Source organism: Nerophis lumbriciformis, linkage group LG21, assembly GCF_033978685.3.
Source record: "Nerophis lumbriciformis linkage group LG21, RoL_Nlum_v2.1, whole genome shotgun sequence".
NCBI classification, from domain to species: Eukaryota; Metazoa; Chordata; class Actinopteri; order Syngnathiformes; family Syngnathidae; genus Nerophis; species Nerophis lumbriciformis.
Window position 1 is genome coordinate 21,590,786 of NC_084568.2, and position 25,077 is coordinate 21,615,862.

Below are 25,077 nucleotides of genomic sequence, written 5' to 3' on the forward strand. Positions count from 1 at the left end.
ATGAGGGTATGTCTACAGAATATATTAATTGATGAAAATTGGGCTGTCTGCACTCTCAAAGTGCATGTTGTTGCCAAATGTATTTCATATGCTGTAAACCTAGTTCATAGTTGTTAGTTTCCTTTAATGCCAAACAAACACATACCAATCGTTGGTTAGAAGGCGATCGCCGAATTCGTCCTCGCTTTCTCCCGTGTCGCTGGCTGTCGTGTCGTTTTCGTCGGTTTCGCTTGCATACGGTTCAAACCGATATGGCTCAATAGCTTCAGTTTCTTCTTCAATTTCGTTTTCGCTACCTGCCTCCACACTACAACCATCCGTTTCAATACATGCGTAATCTGTTGAATCGCTTAAGCCGCTGAAATCCGAGTCTGAATCCGAGCTAATGTCGCTATAGCTTGCTGTTCTTTCCACCATGTTTGTTTGTATTGGCATCACTATGTGACGTCACAGGAAAATGGACGGGTGTATATAACGATGGTTAAAATCAGGCACTTTGAAGCTTTTTTTAGGGATATTGCGTGATGGGTAAAATTTTGAAAAAAACTTCGAAAAATAAAATAAGCCACTGGGAACTGATTTTTAATGGTTTTAACCCTTCTGAAATTGTGATAATGTTCCCCTTTAAACATTAAAATCTGTGGTTATGATAATTGGTGCCACCTTGCAAGTATTTAAACTGTACTCATGATGTGCAAGCATATGTTAGCATGGGTTAGCACTAGAGACGTCCGATAAGGGCTTTTTTGCCGGTATCCGATATTGTCCAACTCTTAATTACCGATTCCGATGTCAACCGATACCGATATATACAGTCGTGGAATTAACACATTATTATGCCTAATTTTGTTGTGATGCCCCACTGGATGCATTAAACAATTTAACAAGGTTTTCCAAAATAATTCAACTCAAGTTATGGAAAAAAATGCCAACATGGCACTGCCATATTTATTATTGAAGTCACAAAGTGCATTATTTTTTTTAACATGCCTCAAAACAGCAGCTTGGAATTTGGGACATGCTCTCCCTGAGAGAGCATGAGGAGGTTGAGGTGGGCGGGGTTGGGGGGGTGGGGTGTGTATATATTGTAGCGTCCCGGAAGAGTTAGTGCTGCAAGGGGTTCTGGGTATTTGTTCTGTTGTGTTTATGTTGTGTCATGGTGCGGATGTTCTCCCGAAATGTGTTTGTCATTCTTGTTTGGTGGGGGTTCACAGTGTGGCGCATATTTGTAACAGTGTTAAAGTTGTTTATACGGCCACCCTCAGTGTGACCTGTATGGCTGTTGACCAAGTATGCGTGGCATTCACTTGTGTGTGTGAAAAGCCATAGGTATTGTGTGATTGGGCCGGCACGCAAAGGCAGTGCCTTTAAGGTTTATTGGCGCTCTATACTTCTCCCTACGTCCGTGTACCACTCCGTACAGCGGCGTTTTAAAAAGTAATACATTTTACATTTTATCGGCCGATAATATCGGACATCTCTAGTTAGCACGTGTTATGCTAACATTTTAGCTAAAGTTGTATGATTGAACCTAAAAATAATGGATTTTGATACTCGGCGCTAATTGTTCTAATATTACGTTAACATGTGTTAGCATGCCAGCATATTAGCTAATTGTGTACATTTAAACCTACAAATCATGGATTTTGATCCCTTCGCGCCATTTATAGCTATGTGTGTATTCGTCACTGGCTGGCTCTCCGCACTGATCATTCAGAGCATTTCACGCTGTTTTCAGATTTCAACTGCGTTCACCTTGTTTTCGTCACCACTTTACACCTATACTCATGACGAAGAACACATCTTAGTTCATCCACAACATCAACACTTTCTGATTGGACAAGTACTTGCGCCACAAAGCTCATACAAAATGTGTCACGTTTACACTCGACAAAACTCCCCTGCAAAAAATGTAGTGAGTAAAAATGTAATTGGAGTTCCTTTTAAAGTATAAGTTATACGTGTATAGTGAGTCTGCCAAATATCTTTTAAATGGATAAATGCAACACTGATTTTTTAGATTCGCCCACTTCCTCTTTCTAGTCCCATTCGATGTGTTAGGGTTAGGGTAAGGGTGGACCAATCATGTTTACTCAGATTTTCCATCACTTCCTATGCCAATTTCATGAATTTGATCATATAAAAATACACCTTAACTGTGAAACCTATTTCCTGTTTCTTTGTTTAACAAGCTTTTCCAACAATACCAACCTTTTTAAAATAGGGTAAACATTAAGAAAGTTATCAAATGTTTAACAAAAAGGTCACATCTAAAATCCTGAGCCCCATTGACTTTGGTTGATCATAAATTTGTATATTTTTACCAGGTTAAAAAATGCATAACCTTATTAATATTAATCACAGGGAAATGATACTTCTATCACTGAAACCGTCCTAACAACACTAGTCTGATCATACAGTTTTCATTTTAAATATTTTTTTTTTTTAATTTTACAAACATACCTACCATTTACAAATATGCTAACTGTTGTGATGTTAGCACGCTAATGTTTTATGCAAGCATTTTAAATCATTTTGCACATTTAAATTTATACTTGGCACCATCTTAAAAGTACGTTAGCTTTTCCGATGTAAGCATGCTAACATTTTATACTAGCATTTGATATGTTTTACGTATCATTACTGCATTTTTGTTAGCATGCAAACGTTAGAATATAATTATACTAACATTAGCATAAAACATTTTTAAGCTAGTTATTAAAATATATTTAAGTCTTTAAAATAACTGCTGGCTTCAAGGAAGGAGGCTCAGAATAGAGATCAACCAATTATCGGCACCGATATTTGGCATTTTGACGGATATCGGTCTTGGCTTTCGACAGAACTACAAACCCCATATGAGTTGGGAAATTGTGTTAGATATAAATAAACAGAATACAATGATTTGCAAATCATTTTCAACCCATATTCAATTGAATGCACTACAAAGACAAGATATTTGATGTTCAAACTCATAAACTTTATTTTTTTTTGCAAATAATAATTAACTTAGAATTTCGTGGCTGCAACACATGCCAAAGCAGTTGGGAAAGGGCATTTTCACCACTGTGTTACATGGCCTTTCCTTTTAACAACACTCAGTAAACATTTGGGAACTGAGGAGACACGTTTTTTAAGCTTCTCAGGTGGAATTCTTTCCCATTCTTGCTTGATGTACAGCTTAAGTTGTTCAACAGTCCGGGGTCTCCGTTGTGGTATTTTAGGCTTCATAATGCGCCACACATTTTCAATGGGAGACAGGTCTGGACTACAGACAGGCCAGTGTAGTACCCGCACTCTTTTACTATGAAGCCACGTTGATGTAACACGTGGCTTGGCATTGTTTTGCTGAAATAAGCAGGGGCGTCCATGGTAACGTTGCTTGGATGGCAACATATGTTGCTCCAAAACCTTTATGTACCTTTCAGCATTAATGGTGCCTTCACAGATGTATAAGTTACCCATGTCTTGGGCACTAATACACCCCCATACCATCACAGATGCTGGCTTTTCAACTTTGCGCCTATAACAATCCGGATGGTTATTTTTCCTCTTTGGTCCGGAGGACACAACATCCACAGTTTTCAAAAACAATTTGAAATGTGGACTCGTCAGACCACAGAACACTTTTCCACTTTGTATCAGTCCATCTTAGATGAACTCAGGCCCAGCGAAGCCGATGGCATTTCTGGGTGTTGTTGATAAACTGTTTTCGCCTTGCATAGGAGAGTTTTAACTTGCACTTACAGATGTAGCGACCAACTGTAGTTACTGACAGTGTGTTTCTGAAGTGTTCCTGAGCCCATGTGGTGATATCCTTTACACACCGATGTCGCTTGTTGATGCAGTACAGCCTGAGGGATTGAAGGTCACGGGGCTTAGCTGCTTACGTGCACTGATTTCTCCAGATTCTCTGAACCCTTTGATGATATTACGAACCGTAGATGGTGAAATCCCTAAATTCCTTGCATAGCTGGTTGAAAAATGTTTTTCTTAAACTGTTCAACAATTTGCTTGCGCATTTGTTCACAAAGTGGTGACCCTCACCCCATCCTTGTTTGTGAATGATTGAGCATTTCATGGAATCTACTTTTATACCCAATCATGGCACCCACCTGTTCCCAATTTGCCTGTTCACCTGTGGGATGTTTCAAATAAGTGTTTGATGAGCATTCCTCAACTTTATCAGTATTTATTGCCACCTTTCCCAACTTCTTTGTCACGTGTTGCTGGCATCAAATTCCAAAGTTAATGATTATTTGCAAAAAAAAAAAAAAAAGTTTATCAGTTTGAACATCAAATATGTTGTCTTTGTAACATATTCAACTGAATATGGGTTGAAAATGATTTGCAAATCATTGTATTCCGTTTATATTTACATCTAACACAATTTCCCAACTCATATGGAAACGGGGTTTGTACATCATCAGATCAATCAATGTTTATTTATATAGCCCTAAATCACAAGTGTCTCAAAGGGCTGCACAAGCCACAACGACATCCTCGGTACAGAGCCCACATAAGGGCAAGGAAAAACTCACCCCAGTGGGACGTCGATGTGAATGACTATGAGAAACCTTGGAGAGGACCGCATATGTGGGTAACCCCCCCCCCCCCCTCTAGGGAGACCGAATGCAATGGATGTCGAGTGGGTCTGACATAATATTGTGAGAGTACAGTCCATAGTGGATCCAGCATAACAGTAAGAGTCCAGTCCACAGTGGGGTCAACAGGAAACCATCCCGAGCGGAGACGGGTCAGCAGCGCAGAGATGTTCCCAACCGATACACAGGCGAGCGGTCCACCCCGGGTCCCGACCCCAGACAGCCAGCACCCCATCCATGGCCACAAATATGATACCAGAATGTATTATTTTTTTAAAACAATAAAGTAGATGTTGTTGTTAGGACAAGATCACGGGTACAAGCGGCTGAAATGAGTTTCCTCCGCCGGGTGGCGGGGCTCTCCCTTAGAGATAGGCTGAGAAACTGTTATCCGGGAGGAGCTCAAACTAAAGCCGCTGCTCCTCCAAATATCGAGAGGAGCCAAATGAGGTGGTTTGGGCATCTGGTCAGGATGCCACCCGACCGGTAGGAGGCCACGGGGAAGACCCAGGACACGTTGGGAAGACTATGTCTCCCGGCTGGCCTGGGAACACCTCGGGATCCCCCGGGAGGAGCTGGACGAAATGGCTGGGGAGAGGGAAGTCTAGGCTTCCCTGCTTAGGCTGCTGCCCCCGCGACCCGACCTCAGATAAGCGGAAGATGGATAAACTTCTCCCACGGATGATGGGTGGGCTCCTCCATCGCTTTGTCTGTTTCACTTCTGGTTCAATGACATAGGAAAAAAACCTTTTGCGAAATCTCGCAAAACATTTTTTTCCCTCTATGTCCCTTTAGGGCAGGGGTCGGCAACCCGCGGCTCTTTAGCGCCGCCCTAGTGGCTCTCTGGAGCTTTTTCAAAAAATGTATGAAATATGGAAAAAGATGAGGGGAAAAAAATATATTTTTGTTTTAATATGGTTTCTGTAGGAGGACAAACATGACACAAACCTCCCTAATTGTTACCAAGCACACTGTTTATATTAAACATGCTTCACTGATTCGAGTATTTGGCGAGCGCCGTTTTGTCCTACTAATTTTGGCGGTCCTTGAACTCACCGTAGTTTGTTTACATGTATAACGTTCTCCGACTTTCTAGGACGTGTTTTATACCACTTCTTTTTCTGTCTCATTTTGTCCACCAAACTTTGTTGGTTGTGCATGAAAGGTGAGTTTTGTTGATGTTATTGACTTGTGTGGAGTGCTAATCAGACATATTTGGTCACTGCATAACTGCAATTAGCTAATCGATGCTAACAGGCTATTTAGGCTAGCTGTATGTACATATTGCATCATTATGCCTCATTTGTAGCTATATTTGAGGTCATTTAGTTTCATTTAAGTCCTCTTAATTCCATGACACACTATCTGTAATGGCTTTTAATTTTTTGCGGCTCCAGACAGATTTGTTTTTGTATTTTTGGTCCATTATGGCTCTTTCAACATTTTGGGTTGCCGACCCCTGCTTTAGGGGCTCCGTAAAAATCTCCATAAGATGACTGTGCAGGTTAATGCGTCAGCCATGAACTAAAGTGCCTTACACCAAAACATACGATAAGGTCAGCACGTACCAAACTGTAGGTGCAAAGATCACTCCGGCTCTATCAGACGGCGATTGCACTTGTTATGAAGAAGTTATAATGACAAAACGATAAACTAATCTCTTCCGTCATTGTGGATGGGCGTGATTGCACCTTTAAAAAACAGCCCAAACGAAAGTAAATAAAGGCCGCACAGTCGTCACACACACAAGCAGGGTTTGATAATAAAATGTGAAATTTAGGGGGGGAAAAAGCAAGCCGGTAAATACCAGAAGAGGTGTCCGCACATACTGATGACAGCGTCCCTGGCAGTGTCCAAACAAATGTTGCACTCGAAGGTGGCTCGCTCCCGTTCGCCTTCCCCGTTGCTGCCGCCCGGTCCATCGCGATCTTTGCTGCTCTCCCCGCCCGGGATTCCTCCTCTGCTGGCCGGTCCGCCGTCACTCGAGGACCGGGGATCCGCGGCCGCCATAGTACGTCCTGTGCAAGTGAAAGGGTCACGCACCGAGCTGTCACACAAGGGCCCGACCAGGGCTAACGTTAGCTGTGAATCACAAGCGACGAGTGGGCTGCCTGTCACTAACATAAAGCTATGTATGTGACGCACTTCCGGAATACAGATGGCCGTTTCCGGGGGAAACAAACCACCGCCTACCGATCGTAAATCAAATCCAACATGTATTTAATAATATACCATAATTAAATGTGTGAAAGTAATGTAAATTATACATTTATACATATGAGTTGGGAAATTGTGTTAGATGTAAATATAAACGGAATACAATGATTTGCAAATCATTTGCAACCCATATTCAATTGAATATACTACAAAGACAACATATTTGATGTTCAAACTGATAAACGTTTTTGTTTTTTTTGCAAATAATCATTAACTTTAGAATTTGATGCCAGCAACATGTGACAAAGAAGTTGAGAAAGGTGGCAATAAATACTGATAAAGTTGAGGAATGCTCATCAAACACTTATTTGGAACATCCCACAGGTGAACAGGCAAATTGGGAACAGGTGGGTGCCATGATTGGGTATAAAAGTAGATTCCAAGAAATGCTCAGTCATTCACAAACAAGGATGGGGCGAGGGTCACCACTTTGTCAACAAATGCGTGAGCAAATTGTTGAACAGTTTAAGAAAAACCTTTCTCCACCAGCTATTGCAAGGAATTTAGGAATTTCACCATCTACGGCCCGTAATATCATCAAAGGGTTCAGAGAATATGGAGAAATCACTGCACGTAAGCAGCTAAGCCCGTGACCTTCGATCCCTCAGGCTGTACTCCATCAACAAGCGACATCAATGTGTAAAGGATATCACCACATGGGCTCAGGAACACTTCAGAAACCCACTGTCAGTAACTACAGTTGGTCACTACATCTGTAAGTGCAAGTTAAAACTCTCCCATGCAAGGTGAAAACCGTTTATCAACAACACCCAGAAACGCCGTCAGCTTTGCTGGGCCTGAGTTCATCTAAGATGGACTGATACAAAGTGGAAAAGTGTTCTGTGGTCTGACAAGTCCCCGTTTCAAATTTTTTTTGGAAACTGTGGACCTCGTGTCCTCCGGACCAAAGAGGAAAAGAACCATCCGGATTGTTATAGGCGCAAAGTTGAAAAGCCAGCATCTGTGATGGTATGGGGGTGTATTAGTGCCCAAGACATGGGTAACTTACACATCTGTGAAGGCACCATTAATGCTGAAAGGTACATACAGGTTTTGGAGCAACATATGTTGTCAACCAAGCAACGTTACCATGGACGCCCCTGCTTATTTCAGCAAGACAATGCCAAGCCACGTGTTACATCAACGTGGCTTCATAGTAAAAGAGTGCGGGTACTAGACTGGCTTGCCTGTAGTCCAGACCTGTCTCCCATTGAAAATGTGTGGCACATTATGAAGCCTAAAATACCACAACGGAGACCCCCGGACTGTTGAACAACTTAAGCTGTACATCAAGCAAGAATGGGAAATAATTCCACCTGAGAAGCTTAAAAAATGTGTCTCCTCAGTTCCCAAACGTTTACTGAGTGTTGTTAAAAGGAAAGGCCATGTAACACAGTGGTGAACATGCCCTTTCCCAACGACTTTGGTACGTGTTGCAGCCATGAAATTCAGTTAATTATTATTTGCAAAAAAAAAAAAAAAGTTTATGAGTTTGAACATCTGATATCTTGTCTTTGTAGTGCATTCAATTGAATATGGGTTGAAAAGGATTTGCAAATTATTGTATTCCGTTTATATTTATATCTAACACAATTTCCCAACTCATATGGAAACGGGGTTTGTACATACAAATTATATATAATATTTATATAAATATGTTATAAATGCGATATATAAGTAAGTATAATTGTATTAAAATGACAGCTATGCTTTAAAACAGGGGTGTCAAACTAATTTTATACCGGGGGCCACATGGAGAAAAATCTACTCCCAAGTGGGCCGGACTGGTGAAATCACGGCACGATAACTTAAAAATAAAGACAGCTTCAGATTCTTTTCTTTGTTTAAAAATAGAACAAGCACATTCTGAAATTGTACAAATCATAATGCTGTTGTTGTTGTTGTTGTTTTTTACAATTACCTGTTGCGGTTAATAGTACATATACTTTATTTGTATTTATATTTTCTGAATAAATTATGTGATAATGTCCATCAGTCAACTCATTGGTGTCAATTTTCAATCTATCTAGATAAAACAATTATATCAAAATCAAATTAAAGGATGTTATTTATGTAGTTTGATCATTTTCCTCGACTGATGTACTAACATCATGTGGTTTATTTTGTACATATGTAGCATTATCTACAAAGATACAAATAATTGCTATTGCGACATCCGTGTCCTAATCACTTGTGTATAAAATCAAGCACTTACACTGTTTCTACAAACATTTGTGAAAGAATGGGCCGCTCTCAGGAGCTCAGTGATTTCCAGCGTGGAACTGTCATAGGATGCCACCTGTGCAACAAATCCAGTCGTGAAATTTCCTCACTCCTAAATATTCCAAAGTCAACTGTCCGCTTTATTATAAGAAAATGGTAGAGTTTGGGAACAACAGCAACTCAGCCACGAAGTGGTAGGCCACATACATTTACAGATAGGGGTCAGCGGAGGAATTATGGTGTGGGGTTGTTTGTCAGGAGTTGGGCTTGGTCCCTTAGTTCCAAGGGGAAAAAATGCTCCAGGACACCAAAACATTTTGGACAATTCCACGCTCCCAACCTTGTGGGAACAGTTTGGAGCGCGGGCCCCTTCCTCTTCCAACATGACTGTGCACCAGTGCACAAAGCAAGGTCCATAAAGACACGGATGACAGAGTCTGATGTAGATGAACTTGACTGGCCTGCACAGAGTCCTGACCTGAACCCGATAGAACACCTTTGGGATGAATTAGAGCCAGGCTTTCTCGACCAAACATCAGTGTGTGACCTTTTGGAAGAATGGTCGACAATACCTATAAACACACTCCGCAACCTTGTGGACAGCCTTCCCAGAAGAGTTGAAGCTGTAATAGCTACAAAAGGTGGACCGACATCATATTGAACCCAATGGGTTAGGAATGGGATGGCACTTTAAGTTCATATGTGAGTCGAGGCAGGTGGCCAAATACTTTTGGAAATATAGTGTGTATTTATATATATATATTTATTTTATTTTCTATTTTTTCCTCTCCTCTTTTGTTATGTGTGGTTTTGTGTAAATACATATGTGATATGTTTAAACCAACATAGTCTGTAACCTAAGTCAGTGTTTTTCAACCTTTTTTGAGCCAAGGCACATTTTTTGCGTTAAAAACCGGAGGCACACCACCAGCAAAAATCATAAACTCAGTTGACAGTTAAAAGTCATTGTCGCAATTGTTGGATATGACTTTAAAGCATAACCAAGCATGCATCAATATAGCTCTTGTCTCAAAGTAGGTGTACTGTCACGACCTGTCACATCATGCCATGACTTATTTGGAGGTTTTTTTTGCTGTTTTTCTGTGTGTAGTGTTGTAGTTCTTGTCTTGCACTCCTATTTTGGTGGCTTTTTTTCTTTTTTTGGTATTTTCCTGTAGCAGCTTCATGTCTTCCTTTGAGCGATATTTACCGCATCTACTTTGTTTTAGCAATCAAGAATATTTCAGTTGTTTTTATCCTTCTTTGTGGGGACATTGTTGATTGTCATGTCATGTTCGGATGTACATTGTCTTTGCTCCACAGTAAGTTTTTGCTGTTGTCCAGCATTCTGTTTTTGTTTACTTTGTAGCCAGTTCAGTTTTAGTTTTGTTCTGCATAGCCTTCCCTAAGCTTCAATGCCTTTTCTTAAAGGCACTCACTTTTTGTTTATTTTTGGTTGAAGCATAAGACACCTTTTTACCTGCATTTACAAAGCAATTAGCTACAGGCTGCCACCTACTGATATTGAAGAGTATTACACGGTTACTCTGCCGAGCTCTAGACAGCACCGACACTCAACAACAACAACAACAACACATAATTTGGAGACTATAAATACTGGTTTGCAAAAAAATGTTTTAACCCAAATATGTGAAATTAGATAATCTCCCACGACACACAGACTGTATCTCACCGCGGCACAGTGGTTGACCTAAGTATCCTGAGGATACACACTCCAGTACAGTAGGTGGCGGTACGCACCTATAACGTTGGTTGCCGACCCGCCATAAAATGAAAATGAAGAAGAAAGTGTGAAAGCTACTCACTCCGGAACCTTTTTTTTTTTTTTTACCAGTGTTTTGTTTCCTTGCGGAGTCTAAACCAGAACGGACACACGTGTCTGACTTGCTAGAGGAAAACACGACACATTATGTAAACTGATCAAATAGCGGCAAATTGGCACATTAAACTAGTCGTTTTTTTGCGAATAATGTTAAATACTTCTACCATAGAGTCTTATAGATATCAACACATCTGATTAAGTCTCGCGTGTACGTGCACAGCCGACCATGAAGATCAAGCGACAAAAGCAAGCCAAGAAAACGTTATCATTTTACAAATATAATTTTTGCTTCAGGGAACCTTATCAGGTTCTCATTGACGGGACTTTTTGCCAGGCCGCGTTGAAGAACAAGATTCAAATCAAGGAGCAAATACCGAAATATCTAATGGGCGAAGTGCAGCTGTGCACCACCAAGTGAGTACACTTCAACACTATTTTTCAACCTTGTTTGAGCTAAGGCACATTTTTTTCATTAGAAAAAATCCCGAGGCACACCACTAGCAGAAAACATAAACAAATGAAACTCAGCAGCCGATATTGACAGTAAAAAGTCGTTCTCGCAATTGTTGTATATACATTCAAACCATAACCAGCCATGCATCACAATAGCTCTTGTCTCAAAGTAGGTGTACTGTGTTTGTTGATGTTTTCATGTGCGTAGTGTTTCCTATTTTGTTGTTGATTGTCATGTCATGTATGGATGTACTTTGTGGACGCCGTCTGCTGCTCCACACACCGTAAGTCTTTGCTGTCGTCCAGCATTCTGTTTGCTGTCGTCCAGCATTCAGTTTTAGTTTCGTTTTGCATAGCCTTACCTAAGCTTCAATGCCTTTTCTTAGCGGCACTCGCCTTTTGTTTATTTTTGGTTTAAGCATTACATACCTTTTTACCTGCACACTGCCTCCCGCTGCCGTCGGCATATTGTGATCACGACAAACCGTGTTCCCGACATCCACAAAGCAATTGTGTACAGCTCCACTAGTGGACATCAGAGTGTTACTTTCAAAGGCAAAATTAAAGTATTGCTAGAAAAATAATTTTATATGGGACTTTATAGTATTATATGTATAGTACATGTTCCAAAAAAGAAAAAAAGCATAAAACACCACCAGAATTAGAGATATTACAAGTCAAAGTGATGAAGCTTAGTGTTACACTCACGACTTGGTGTAACGAAACATTACCCTATAAGATGAAGGCAATTGCATTTTATTGATATTTGAAATGTATTCAATGTTTCAAAATTAATATTTAAATATACTAAATGTAAGAAAAGGAATAAATATTCAAAATAAGATCATTAAATTAAATTTAGTTTGGTTACGCCATCATGAGCGCAACACAAGGTTGTAAAAGTTTCAACTACAGTTCTAAATAAGATGTCAAAAGCAAACTGAAATCAAATACACACAGCTTAAAGATTGCTCAATACCTATTTAAATGTAGTAATACATAAATATGATGATTTATCAAAGAATATAAAAGAAAATATACCTGAACAGAACGCTCATGATGGTTACACCAAAAAGTAACGCTATGAATAGCGTTTTTCCAAGTTTTTGGGGCATTTTTATGCTATTTCCAAGCATCTCCTTTTTATTATCGTTGATTTTAAATTGTCTAACTAATGCATATTATATATGCATGCCCTAGTAAACAAACAAAAAAGTCATATTTATTTTGATTGTAACATTTTGAAGTACATTTGTGGTGGGTGCGAATGTACCCATTACCAGAGCTGTACACAATTAGTTACCTACTGCCACCTACTGATATGAAAGAGTATTACATGGTTACTCTGCCGCGCTGTAGACAGCACAGACACTCAACAACAACACATTTACTGGTTTGCATAACATATTTTTAACCTAATTAGGTGAAATTACATCATCTCCCACGGCACACCAGACAATATCTCGTGCCGCGGCACAGTGGTTGAAAAACACTGACTTACAGTACATGCAATCTTTCAGCCAGCACTATTTCACGTGGTTGTTGTGCTTTTCAGCTGTGCTCTGAAAGAACTGGAAACTCTGGGGAAAGAACTCTATGGGGCAAGAGTCATTCTGCAGCGGTACCAAGTGAGGAGATGTCCACATTTCAAGAACCCTGTTCCTGCTTCCCAGTGTCTGCTGTCCATGCTGGAGGAGACAAACCCACATCACTACTTTGTCGCCACACAGGTCAATAAAACACACGGTTTAGTTTTTTTCAAACATTACATTATCGTCTTAATACTTCAAAATAAATATTGCGATATAAATTGCAGCCTCTTGCGGTAATGATATATATCACAATATATTTTTGGGTAAATATATGATATTAGGACCATTTCTCCTATTTTAGCTGCTGGCATATGTGTTAATCTATTGCACAGGTGTCAAACTCAAGGCCCGCCACATCAATTTGTGTGGCCTCCGAAAGCGTGGAAATAATATGTGTAAATAAAGTACCTTATCTTTTCTTAATAAATGTTTTACAAAAAAAAATGTACTGCGTACAATTACATATATTTACACTGTAATCATCTCTAATAATAAAACAAAATAATATACACTATATTGCTAAAAGTATTTGGCCACCTGCTTTGACTTGAAGTGCCATCCCATTCCTAACCCATAGGGTTCAATAAAATGTCGGTCCACATTTTGCAGCTATTACAGCTTCAACTCTTCTGGGAAGGCTGTCTACAAGGTTGCGGAGTGTGTTTATAGGAATTTTCCAACATTCTTCCAAAAGCGCATTGGTGAGGTCACACACTGATGTTGGTCGAGAAGGCCTGGCTCTCAGTCTCCGTTCTAATTCATCCCAAAGGTGTTCTATCGGGTTCAGGTCAGGACTCTGTGCAGGCCAGTCAAGTTCATCCACACTTGACTCTGTCATCCATGTCTTTATGGACCTTGCTTTGTGCACTGGTGCACAGTCATGTTGGAAGAGGAAGGGGCCCGCTCCAAACTGTTCCCACAAGGTTGGGAGCATGGAATTGTTCAAAACGTTTTGGTATCCTGGAGCATACAAAGTTCCTTTCACTGGAACGAAGGGGCCAAGCCCAACTCCTGAAAAATAACCCCACACCACATCCTCCTCCACCAAATTTCACACTCGGCACAAATGTTCTCCTGGCAACCTCCAAACCCAAACTCGTCCATCAGATTCCCAGATAGAAAATCGTGATTCATCACTCCAGACAACGCGTCTCCACTGCTTTAGAGTCCAGTGGGCGCTTTAAAACACTGCATCCGAACAAGAAAACCCGGCATCTCGTTCTCACCTGACAAGACCTGCAAGTCCTCGAGTCCGTGCACAAGGCTCTCAAACCCCTCCTGGAATTCACTGATGCTCTATCAGGTGAGAGTTACATCACAGTGTCCTATGTCAAGCCTGTGCTCCATCTCTTCAAGTCCAGCCTCTTGGCATATCAGGAGGATGACACTCCACTGACCCAGTCTATCAGAGCCTCCATCCTGGATTATCTGAGCGAGAAGTTTTCTGATCCTTCCATTAACGCCATGCTGGACATGGCAGGCTTAGTGGATCCCAGGTTCAAGACAACATACTGCACTAGAGATGCGCGGATAGGCAATTATTTCATCCGCAACCGCATCACAAAAGTCGTCATCCATCCGCCATCCATCCGAACTAACATTTTATCAAATCCACACAGGCCCGCCACCCGCCCGTTGTTATATATCTAATGTAGACGATGCAAGGCATTAGTGAGGTTAGAAAGCTTTTGCCTGTTAAAGAAAGGAGACTGATCCAATGTAGCAGAGACATTCAATGCGTGCCACGCATTAATATCTCTTGGCCACGCATTAGTGGCTAAGAGATATTAATGCGTGATAATATTATTTATCATTATTATAGTATTATTGTCATTTCCATTAAGAAAGTGTTGACTATTGTTGCCAATGCCCTCAGATCAGGAGTGCGTTCCTCACACTTTGTGTGCGCAGTTGCAGCAAGCAGAACGATGCTTTTAAGAAGTTAAAAAAATGTTTTAGAAAGACTAGGCCTATATTTTCGTTAGGTAAAAAAAATGTTCTGAATTTATTTCAATGAATATTAACTTGTTAACGTTATAATGCTCAAATAGGGACGAGGGCAGGGTGCACAGTGAAGCAGTGAACAATTTTGCGACAAAGATGAACCTTTATTGATTGATCTGCAGCCATGACAAAATATCAGACAATCTCCATTGTCAACGACAGGCAGGAAAATAAAGATAAACACATAGCCTATGTTGTAGGCATAGGCTCATACGTTTTTAAGTTGAAATAAAAAAAAATAAAAAAAATGTGCCTCATAAGCCTTAGGCCAGGGGTCGGCAACCCGCGGCTCTAGAGCCGCATGCGGCTCTTTAGCGCCGCCCTAGTGGCTCTCTGGAGCTTTTTAAAAAATGTTTGAAAAATGGAAAAAGATGAGGGGAAAGAAAAATATTTTTTGTTTTAATATGGTTTCTGTAGGAGGACAAACATGACACAAACCTCCCTAATTGTTACAAAGCACACTGTTTAAATTAAACATGCTTCTCTGATTCGAGTATTTGGCGAGCGCCGTTTTGTCCTACTGATTTTGGCGGTCCTTGAACTCACCTTAGTTAGTTCACATGTATAACTTTCTCCGACTTTCTAGGATGTGTTTTATGCCACTTCTTTTTCTGTCTCATTTTGTCCACCAAACTTTTAACGTTGTGCATGAAAGGTGAGTTTTGTTGACGTTATTGACTTGTGTGGAGTGCTAATCAGACATATTTGGTCACTGCATGACTGCAAGCTAATCGATGCTAACATGCTATTCAGGCTAGCTATATGTACATATTGCATCATTATGCCTCATTTGCAGCTATATTTGAGGTCATTTAGTTTCCTTTAAGTCCTCTTAATTCAATTTATATCTCAAAACACACTATCTGTATGTAATATGGCTTTTAATTTTTTAAATTTTTGCGGCTCCAGAAAGATTTGTTTTTGTATTTTTGGTCCAATATGGCTCTTTCATCATTTTGGGTTGCCGACCCCTGCCTTAGGCTGTCAATCACGCGCACAAACTTAAATTATACAATAACATATGTATGTCATCCCTATTTAAACAAAAATAAATAAAATAGATAATAATAATAAATTACCTGCAACTTATTGGCCAAGGCAAAAAGCTGAAGGGGGTAAATCAAACCCATCAGACTGCACTTTATCATCAAACTTGAATTATAATGAAAATAGACGGTCGCGACAAACAAAGCAGGCTAAATATCCTTACATTGTAGCCAATCGGAGATGCGCTTCACTTGAAAGCGTGGCCAAATAATTAACACAATAGTATATCTCGAATAGAAAAAAACACAATAAACAACGCAATTGCCTTAATTCCTTTGCATTGTAGTGCACCCAAAAAACACGTAACCATCAAAATTATTTAGCTGACCGAACTCAATATAGGTTAGACATGTGCTTATTTGGTATAGCCTATAGGTAACGTAGACTAATTCGTTTAACATATCCGACCGTGTGTCTACTTACTTTTTTTTTTGTTAGCGCTATGTAGGAATAAAATGGCATCTATAGTGCCAGGATTCAGGCGAGAGCGCCTGGCCTCCTAAATGCGCCCTGCTGCGCTGAAGGAGCGCTCACTTGCGGCACTTGTTGCTGGGACGCATAGGATTCTCTTGGCAAGGTGTTGTAGTCATGGGAATGATTGTCCTTGTTTCCCCCAAAAGGAAAGTAGATTTTCCTCTGCTGATCCGTCGAGATGGAAGTTTGTAGAGGAATAATCCTCTACTTCATCAACAAGCACAGGTGTATCCTCCTCCCATTCTGTGAAGTCAATCCTTTTCTTTTTCGGTGATGCACCATCAGCTCCACCGAAAGGACCGATAAAATCTATACGTTTTTCGTATGTGGGTAACAACATTTAACTATGTATATATATTTCCGAAGTGGTTCAACCGCCAACCGCCCAAATCTATTTACAATCTATTTTTTTCGTCAAGTCACCCGCCCGACCCGCGGATTATCCGCGGATTATCCGCGGATTATCCGCGGACTCCGCGGTTGTGTCCGCAAACCGCGCATCTCTATACTGCACAGAAGGAAAGGTGGAGGACATCAAGAGCAGAGTCTTAGCTGAGATGGAGGCTATGCTGTCTGAGTCTGACCAGGGCCCTGCTTCCCAACCTCAAGATGCATCAACAGCATCACAGCCAACAGAGTTACTAAGGAAGAAAACCCTTGGAAGCTTCTTTAAAACAGCAGCAACGTCATCCTCAAGCACACTATCACAGAGAGAGCGTATTGAAAAAGAGTTGTCTGCCTACTTGCAGTCTGTTAATGTTGACAGTGACGCAAATCCCCTGCCGTGGTGGAATGACCATGAGGAAATGTTCCCAAACCTAAAAAATGTGGCAGAAAAGTATCTGTGTGTGCCTGCCACCAGTTCCCCATCGGAAAGGGTGTTTAGTACCAGTGGGAATGTAGTTACATGCCACCGAGCATCTCTCAAACCAGACACCGTTGATAGGCTTGTTTTTGGCACAAAACCTCTGAACAACCTGGTACTACTCACTGGTTGCACAAAATGCAACTACCGTATTTTCCGCACTATAAGGCGCACCGGATTATTAGCCGCACCTTCTATGAATTACATATTTCATAATTTTGTCCACCAATAAGCCGCCCCGGACTATAAGCCGCGCCTACGCTGCGCTAAAGTGAATGTCAAAAAAACGCTGCGCTAAAGTGAATGTCAAAAAAACAGTCAGATAGTTCAGTCAAACTTTAATAATATATTGAAAACCAGCGTTCTAACAACTCTGTCCCAAAATGTACGCAAATGTGCAATCACAAACATAGTAAAATTCAAAATGGTGTAGAGCAATAAATAGCAACATAATGTTGCTCGAACGTTAATGTCACAACACACAAAATAAACATAGCGCTCACCTTCTGAAGTTATTCTTCATTCGTAAATCCTTCGAATTCTTCGTCTTCGGTGTCCGAATTGAAAAGTTGCGCAAGCGTGGGATCCAAAAATGGCCGGCTCCGCCTCGTCGAAGTCATCGGATTCAGTGTCGCTGTTGTTGTGCAGCAGTTCTGTGAATCCTGCCTTCCGGAAAGCTCGGACCACAGTTGTGACCGAAACTATCTGCCCAGGCATTTACGATCCACTGGCAGATGTTGGCGTATGTCGACCGGCGCTATCTGCCCGTCTTAGTGAAGGTGTGTTCGCCTTCGGAGCTGTGTGAAAAAAGCCACCCGGCCTCTTCGCGTAAACTTCCCTTAACCACTCGCTCATCTTTTCTTCATCCATCCATCCCTTCGAGTTAGCTTTTATGATGACGCCGGCTGGAAAGGTCTCTTTTGGCAAGGTCTTCCTTTTGAATATCACCATGGGAGGAAGTTAGCATGGCAAGCTAGAACCACAGTGAAGGATGACTTCTCATTCCCTGTGGTGCGAATATTCACCGTACGTGCTCCCGTTCCACAGTGCAGTTCACAGGAATATCAGTTGCTGTGAAATACGGTAGTAATCCGTGTGCGGATGGAGAGATTGCGTCTTTTTATGAACCGGATCCTTGTCGCGTAGTAGGAGCCATTTTGTGGTCTTTACAGATGTAAACAGGAAATGAAACGTACGGTGATATCCGCGCGTTTTTTCTTCTTCTTCCGGGGGCGGGTGAAGCGCTTCCTGTTCTATGGGGGCGGGTGAAGCGCTTCCTGTTCTATGGGGGCGGGTGCTTTCCTTGGCGGTTGCTTGCGTAGAAGAAGAAGCGCTTCCTGTTCTACCGGGAAAAAAGATGGCGGCTGTTTACCGAAGTTGCGAGACCGAAACTTTATGAAAATGAATCGTAATAAAGCGCACCGGGTTATAAGGCGCACTGTCAGCTTTTGAGAAAAATTGTGGTTTTTAGGTGCGCCTTATAGTGCGGAAAATACGGTATATATTTTTTGAACTTCTTATTTGTGCCATATGTTTCATACAGAAGAAACTAAGACTAAAGCTGTGAACTTTTCCATAAGTAACCTCATTGACCTTTTGTTGCCATTGTTTTATGTTCAGGCAATGTGGCCATACAAATAGCAGGCATGTGATTTTTCCGTCTAAAGTCGGAATTCCGTCTTTTTTAATCTCGGGGGAAAAAAAACAATTATCTCCCGTTTTTCCGTTTTTTTTTCCGACCCTAAATCAAGATTCGAGACGTAGTTTATATTACGCCGTAGTTGATTGGTCGATATGTTCCTTGTGACCAATCAGGACCTCTGTTATGAATGATGACGTTAATAACGTCATCATTCATAATGGTTATTACCGCCATTTGCCATTTTCCATATGTAAACGATGTCGGTTCTCGAGAGAAAGGACGCTTTACAAGTAAAAGAAATTGATAAACATGTCAAAAATAAGTTTCGATGGGACTGGATGGAAAGGGAAATCACTGATACTGTTGGGAAGAAGGAAGTTACGACTTTGTTCGGTGATTTTATTCGGAAAATCGATCGTCCCGGAAAGGTTTTGTGCACGTGGTGTCATGATAATATTGACTATGGATCACGAGGTTTCAAGGCTTTGGAAGTACATGCAAAACGCCAAAAACATATGAAACAACTTGAAGCAAGGAAAACGAACTTTTCACTAGCTGGTACTTTTGGATGTCAACCGAAAGTGAGCAAACCTTACGGACTTCATCCTTTGTTTGCATCGGCAACTGCCGTAGAGAGGAAAGATCCACCCAAACAACCCACTTCAGTTGCAGACAGGGTTGTTAATAATGAGGTAAGCTAAAAAATATTTGCTTACGAAATACGCATGTTTGTTTTAAATATTAACCAATTATTGCTTTGCGAAATATAAATGGGTTTTTCTAAAAAATAAAAAGCCACGTGAAAATATATTATGAAATTACAGAAATTTAAAGAGTCGCATTATTGATTCCAGTTAACAATTTATTTGAAATACATTTGCATATAATACTATTTTGTAATATTAAGTTCTTATGTAGTCTCTTGAAACACTATTGTCAGTGGTGTAACAATCTTGAAGGTAAATATTTTCACACTTGTTTCATGCAATATGTCAGTGTCCTCACATTATTATTATTTCCTATTTTCAAATATGAGTAAACAATACTAAACATGTTTAATTATTTTCATAAATTTATATCCTATTTTGGCGAAAAGAATGAAATGTTTACATTTGGTATTTTGTTATATTTATAACTAAACTTGTAGGCAACTAGGCATATACATTAAAACTGTGAATTGTTATTAGTGGTTATGTTTTTTACAATTAATGCTACTTTCTGATAGCATATATCATGTAATAGTCTTAACTTTAAAATATATTTTGTATAATAATAAATCTTGGCAAACCTGTTACACCACTGATCATTTTTTTTACCCCATATATACAATATCTGACTAATAGTAATGATAGAATGATTTCAAATATGAAAGGAAATTTTATTTTAGAGCAATCTGCTTATTACCAAAACCTAGGCAAATTTTGAGAATGACCCATATTGTGTATTTGAATGTGTTTGTCAATGATTGCATGATTGTTTAAGCTTGTTTTTCTTCAAATGGTGCTGTCTTTGTTAATTTTAGCATGTTAAATTGGCCTTCGTCCCCCAGACCCCCGGAAATTTTTTCAGTCTTTTTCATTTTGGTCAAATCACATGCCTGAAATAGGGTCCTCTTTTGGAAATATATTGTGTAACATCATGCACAAACGTTCACTTTATTTGTTTGAAAATATTGTAGTGGCGTTCTGTTCAAAAAGTGCACTTTAATTTAGTGTTGTTTATAAATGTCATCTTAGTGACATGCACAAAAGTGCACTAATTTGTTTTAAAATGTCTCTGACAATCTTGCACTTTGTTTCGAAATTAGTATTTAATAAATACAGGTTTGGTAAATTGACTTAGTTGTGATTTCCCTCTCTGCATGAAAGTTTAAAAGTAGCATGTATTAATGCAGTATGAAGAAGAATGTTTTAATGTAGACACATAGAATCATCATACTGCTGTGATTATATGCATCAAGTGTTCATTCAAGGATAAGGCAAAATATCGTGGCCTAAAAATATCGAGATATTAGTGATGGGTCCGGCAACACCGATGCATCGGCGCATGCGTCGAGCTCATAGAGCAAAACCCTGTGTCGGTGCGCGTTCCGCTTTTAGAAAGTCACGTGACCGATCATGAGCTGATTCGGTCACGTGACCGATACGCGAACTGCATCGAACTGACGCCTGCGCGCCAAGCTGTGTTTATAAGGAAGCGCATCTGTCAACGAGATGCTGCTGCCAACAGAATCGCCGCACTTCTGTCGTTGGTCATTTGTAATTTATCCTCGTCGGAGATCATGGAGCAGCCTCAGGCAAAAAGAAAGATTTCCGCCGTGTGGGAATATTTTGATCATATATCGGAAAAAAAGGTATTTGTGTTCATTTCCTTGTCGTTTCATCCTGTTCTCTCAAAGTTTCCTATTGATCTATTAGAATTCAAAATCTCTTCAAAATGATTCTTAGTTTACTATTCATATTTTCTGCAGGTTAAATGTCGCATTTGTTCGACAAAATTGTCGTACATTAACAAATCCACCTTCTCAATGCTGTCAGCCGAAGAAATAATAACTAAGAAGAGAAATCGTCTAAAATGTAATACGTTGGAAAAACTGTTTTTAAAAAAAATAATAAAAATGTGTAAAAAAAACCAACAAAAAAACATTCCCAGTCCACAAGCATCCTCATTCACAACATGTTCTCTTAGATTTCCATGTTAGGATACATGTTCACATTATTTATTGACTGTATCTAAAAAAGATAAAAATATATTTTTATTTAAATGAAGATATGAAATAATCCTAAATGAAATACAATGACTTGGTTTATATTATTGTATATACTTGGTCATAAAGTCAGTGTCAGTTGAGTCGGTCCATAGGTTGCCTGTAGGGATTTTTCATGTCCAGCAGATGTCAGTATTAAGTGAAACCGTATCGACACAGTATCAATACCGTTTTGCAAAGTGTCGAAACGCTTCATGACGCCTCATCAACCCATCACTGCGAGATATTAATAAAAGCCCATATCGCCCAGCACTAGTCTCATGGCACATTATCTGTATGTAACGTGTGCTGCGTTTCTGGTAGTTTGTGTGCCATGTTGTTCCAGACCACAGCAAACCAATCCATTAGAAGAAGAAAGCCTGCCGTTTCCTTTAACTTGGACACACATATCTATGCCTTTGGCCATTCTAAACCAGTAATTTCCAGGAGTTATCTCACCCTATGATGCTTTCTAATGTTGCAAAAATGTGTAGCATAAAAACAAAATTTCAGCATTTCTGTCAACAAAGATTTGTGTCAGCCTGCTATAGTAGGCTAATATAGACACTTACATCATGTGTTGCCTTCATTATAACACTTTAATGTTTTTTGTTTCTAGACCAGGCCTGGGCAATTATTTTGACTCGGGGGCCACATTTAGAGGAAAAAATGTCTCTGGGGGCCGGTATATCTATTTTTAGGAACACTAATACAAAACCTCAATAATGTCTGATTGAATGCTAAAAACGTAATGACAGACCGCCTTAAAAAACGTAATGGAATTTTACATTTTTCTATGAACGATAAAACACTGAATATTGACAAAATATTTCGACGTATTTTACAATCAAGTGAAACGCAACAAAAATGCAACAAACAGTGAAATATGAACGTGAAGGGTACAAAATAAACCCACCTACAATCTGATATATATGATATTTGCTGAATTCCCCCCAAACGTGAAGGGTACAAAATAAACCCACCTACAATCTGATATATATGATATTTGCTGAATTCCCCCCAGGGATCAATAAAGTATTTTCTATTCTATTCTATTCTATTCTATTCTATACATCACTAAGCTTTAGAACTTTGTTGTGAAAATCTCCTTCTGCGTCTGTGGAAACGATTCCCGCCCACACTGCTTGGTGCCTCGTCTGAGCTGCTGTGACGTAGATGACCATAGTAACTAATTAGATGACCATAGTAACTAATTAGATTACCATAGTAACTAGTATATCATCCATAAGCGCAGATTCCAACCATTGAAATCCTTTGTATAGTTGAAGACATAACGGTCATTAGAAAACATGACTGCACATCATAATGGCAGCTACAGTTTCCATCTTAAAGATCTAAACAAATTATTTGGGAATGTCCGGCGGGCCAGATTGAAAAGCTCAATCTTAAAAGCTTAATTTGCCCAGGTCTGCTCTAGACAGATTTCTTTTGTGGTATTTTTGGTCCAATGTGGCTCTTTCAACATTTTGGGTTGCCGACCCCTGAGTTAGTCCATATCGACTGGCTGTGTGTGTCTACATGTCTAAGTGATGTTTTTGATTCCGCAGGACCGCGCGCTAACAACGGGCCTGAAGAAGATCCCCGGCGTGCCTCTACTCTACATCATCGTCAACACCATCGTGCTGGACAAACCCGACCAGCTGTCGCTCGACCACGTCCAGGCCGTGCAGCTGGGGGAGCTGGTGAGCCCCAGCCAGCAGCAGAGCCTCCGCAGTATGAAGAAGGAGCAGGGCATAGTCGCTCGGAAGGACGGGGACAGACGCGGGAAGAAGAGGAAACGGCCCAACCCCAACCCTTTGAGCTGCCTGAAGAAGAAGAAGAAAGGAGTGCCCACACCTCCACTTAAAAAAAGCGAAGATGGTCAGAAGAGGCGCCGACACAAGAAGAGTAGAACAGAGGGAGGTGATGCACCGTAGAATTATTTACCGTTAACATGTGTGCTGAAAATATGTTTATTTCCATGGCAACATATTACATACAGTACATATACATCATCAACTTTGCTAACAACTCCAACAATAAATCAACACACAATCCTTTTACATATTTTTACATTTTTTGTCCTTTTTTATTGCCTTGTTAACTTAACCCAACACATTAAATATCCTCTAATGCAGTGTTTTTCAACCTTTTTGGAGCCAAGGCACATTTTTGTTCATTGAAAACTGCACACCACCAGCAGAAAACATTAAAAATGTAAACTCGGTAGTTGATATTGACAGTAAAAAGTCATTGTTGCAATTGTTGGATATTAATTCAAACTATAACCAACCTATAGCTCTTGTCTCAAAGTAAGTGTCACGACCTGTCACATCACGCTGAGACTTATTTGGAGGTTTTTGGGGTTTTCCTGTGTGTAGTGGCTTGTGCTCCTATTTTGGTGGCTTTTCCCGTTTTGTTGGTATTTTCCTGTAGCAGTTTCATGTCTTCCTTTGAGCGCTATTCCCTGCACCTGCTTTGTTTTAGCAATCAAGACTATTTCAGTTGTGCGGACGCGATCCTTCTTTGTGTGGAAATTGTTGATTGTCATGTCATGTTCGGGTGTACTTTGGACGCCGTCTCTGCTCCACACGCTGTAAGTCTTTGCTGTCGTCCAGCATTCTGTTTTTGTTTACTTTGTAGCCAGTTCAGTTTTAATTTTGTTTTCCATAGCCATCCCTAAGCTTCAATGCCTTTTTTAGGGGCACTCGCCTTTTGTTTAATTTTGGTTTAAGCGTTAGATACAACGTTTACAAAGCAATTGGCCACCTACTGATATGGAAGAGTATTACACGGTTACCCTGCCGAGCTCTAGACGGCAGAAACACTCAACAACGGCACTATATTTGCAGATTATAATTACTGGTTTGCATAAAATATTTTTAACCCTAATAGGTGAAATTACATAATCTCCCACAGCACACCGGTTGAAAAACCCGGCTCTAATGTGTCTATACATTTTGGAGTGGTTGTCATGTGACCGTTAGGGGTTGGCGATACAGCAAATTTTGATATTCCACACAGTGAGTAAACACGACCAGGTTTGCTGATACGTTTTGTCACTTGAATTTTTTTTCAACATTTTTTAATTACTTTGATTCTCACTTTAATTTATTATCCATCCATCCATCCATTTTCTACCGCTTGTCCCGTTCGGAGTGAGGGGGGTGCTGGAGCCTATCTCAGCTGCTTCGGGCAGAAGGCGGGGTACACCCTGGACAAGTCGCCACCTCATCGCAGGGCCAACACAGATAGACAGACAACATTCACACACTAGGGCCAAATTAGTTTTGCCAATCAACCTATCCTCAGGTGTATGTTTTTAGAGGTGGGAGGAAGCCGGAGTGAACCCACGTTATCACGGGGA

At 40.3% G+C, this 25,077-nt stretch overlaps 2 protein-coding genes across 2 annotated transcripts in view; one reads left to right on the plus strand and one right to left on the minus strand.

Moving 5' to 3' along the window:
* The window catches only part of rnf5 (ring finger protein 5), a 28,774-nt gene extending 22,038 nt beyond the window's left edge, over positions 1-6,736 (minus strand). Inside the window, exon 1 of the mRNA XM_061982621.2 lies at positions 6,412-6,736. Within this exon, the coding sequence (XP_061838605.1) occupies positions 6,412-6,728 (317 nt within the window). The 5' untranslated portion in view covers positions 6,729-6,736. The remainder of the gene's footprint in view (positions 1-6,411) is intronic.
* A 4,111-nt stretch (positions 6,737-10,847) lies between these two features.
* Positions 10,848-23,773, plus strand: utp23 (UTP23 small subunit processome component). Its single transcript, XM_061983385.2, has 3 exons — positions 10,848-11,301; positions 12,896-13,070; positions 23,279-23,773. The coding sequence occupies exons 1-3, from the start codon at positions 11,114-11,116 to the stop codon at positions 23,645-23,647; spliced, it is 732 nt and encodes a 243-aa protein (XP_061839369.1). The 5' UTR covers positions 10,848-11,113; the 3' UTR covers positions 23,648-23,773.
* The last annotated feature ends 1,304 nt before the right edge of the window (positions 23,774-25,077 follow it).